Source organism: Sphaeroforma arctica (genome assembly GCF_001186125.1).
Source record: "Sphaeroforma arctica JP610 unplaced genomic scaffold supercont1.5032, whole genome shotgun sequence".
NCBI classification, from domain to species: domain Eukaryota; class Ichthyosporea; order Ichthyophonida; genus Sphaeroforma; species Sphaeroforma arctica.
Genome location: NW_014035526.1, coordinates 63 through 2,151, shown reverse-complemented (window position 1 = coordinate 2,151; position 2,089 = coordinate 63). Strand labels below are relative to the sequence as shown.

The following is a 2,089-nucleotide window of genomic DNA, read 5'->3' as shown; positions in this document are numbered from 1 at the left end:
TATATAAATACTCGAACCATATATGTTATCTGTAGTAACTATACGTATTTTTATAACAGTGTGCATCGTTATATAGGTAGATGCTTGCATTTAGAGAAAACATAGAAGGGACGTGTAATGTTGCGTCTTGTTGGTGATGTTTACCATACTTCGATATGCGAGCAGGTGAGGCTCATAGTTGTTATGTTTTTGAAGTCCTTTGGCCTGATAAGAATGATACCAATTTAATGATGAATGTTGTTCTGTGACCTTTTCCGCAGTATTCAAATATCGACATGGAAATGTTATTCGAGAAATATAGAGAAATGGACTCTGAAGCCAACAAGGAAGTTTTTACCAATATCGACATGGATGAGGTATGTGGCTGGGTTCATATTGGTGCTCCTGACTTGTCTGCTCCGGGCTTTGCTTGTGTCGTTCTAAATGTTCATCTTTCTGAGATTTTTTTTTTTTAATGTTCATGAGCCTACAGTTGGTAGAGAATTCTGCGTTCTCTAGCATCTTCAAATATTAAGATTTGTTCTTTGCAATTGCTAGATCTAATATTTCTCGAGTTCATATACCCCGTAGTGCTTGTATCCACCATATCATTCGTTTCAATTCTCTCGAGGAAATATATATTATGGTTTTTGACTGTTCGTTAAAAAGTAGAATTGTAGGGGTTGGCGGCCAAATCGTACGTATCGTTTACATTTGTCTACCTTATTGCTGTGCTCATATCGTCTGACGCGACTCGCTCCTCTATCTTTGAACTGATGTTTGACCTACAATGTTGATAGGCAATTCCCGTGACAAATCGCGCAGTTGACCGTCTGTCCAACTTCAATGCTATCCGTAGTCACCTCTGATTTAATTATAACTATATCACCATATAGCAATTTGGCGCCAAAGCAGAAGAAAACAAAAGGATAAAGGCTCAAACCCAATTCAATCAAGCGCCCGGGCTTTTGGCAATAGAAGGACAACCGGGTCAACCAGGAGTTCCAGGTAAGTATACATATGCAAAGTACTTGGTTGCTTAGCAGTATGCAATCTTCAATTTGGATACATGTATGCGTGTGCACGTATTTGAGGTCATGGTGAATACCCTCTTGACTGAAGGGCAGAAAACTTACCTCCATACCTCGTATAGGCCAGCAAGTGGCAGGACAACCGCTGACGGCACAACAGCACCACCAGCAACAGCAACAGCAACAGCAACAGCAACAACAGCAACAACAACACCAACACGCGCAACCGGCGCAACTGCAATTACAGCACAGGGGTCTTGCCTACCCTCAGCCGCGTGGACCTTATCCCCACGCACAGCGACCCTACGCACCTCAGCCTCAGTACCCGCAGCATGCGCAGTACGCTCGACCCCCGCAGGCCATGGTATGTGATGTTTTGAAGTGTGAAGGATGTCTGAATTAAATTAAGTGTGTGTTTGTCGTTATGTAGCGAGTTATGATCCAGCCTCGATAGAGGTGTCCTATGGAATGGAGTGATCGTGTAGGATATACGTGTATGTTACTGTTTGTGTATAGACGTATATGTGTGGGGGCATTAGCTTGAATAGGCCTATGTGTCTTATCCTGATCTAATTGCAGCGCAGATACTTGCGCTCGATAAGCGGATAGCCATACAGTTACAAAGTGGTTTTCTTACGTGATACTGTCGTTGGGTTCTATGGATGGACTTTTCAGGCACGATGTATGACATTGCTAAGAATTTACGATACAATCTAATTGCAGTGGAATCCACAACCCCCTGCTCCTGGACAAGAAGGACAATCTGCGGAATATATTCAGCATCAGTTTTATCCTCAAGGTAAGCCAACCTTCGATGCAAATGGTCTATTGACCCGAGATAATGTCGATAAATTCGGTTTCTATCCGTGATTCACTGGATTTTTCGTTCACAGTTTGTTTCGGATACAACCGTCAATATTGTTCTCTACATCAACATCAATATAAATGTTTGTCGTCATTTGTACACACATACAGAAACATAGACACGCAGACACAGACACACAGACATAGACACCCAAACACAGACACACACAGACACATACGCACACACACACACACACACACACACACACACACAC

The 2,089-nt window shown here is 42.5% G+C and overlaps 1 protein-coding gene across 1 annotated transcript; it reads left to right on the top strand.

Annotated features, from left to right (window-relative positions):
* Positions 1-257: 257 nt before the first annotated feature.
* SARC_14736 (hypothetical protein) lies at positions 258-1,880 on the top strand (the record flags this gene model as incomplete). The annotated part of the gene is made up of 4 exons (XM_014291131.1): positions 258-356; positions 876-987; positions 1,133-1,374; positions 1,734-1,880. The coding sequence occupies exons 1-4, from the start codon at positions 276-278 to the stop codon at positions 1,878-1,880; spliced, it is 582 nt and encodes a 193-aa protein (XP_014146606.1). The 5' UTR covers positions 258-275.
* Between the last annotated feature and the right edge of the window lie 209 nt (positions 1,881-2,089).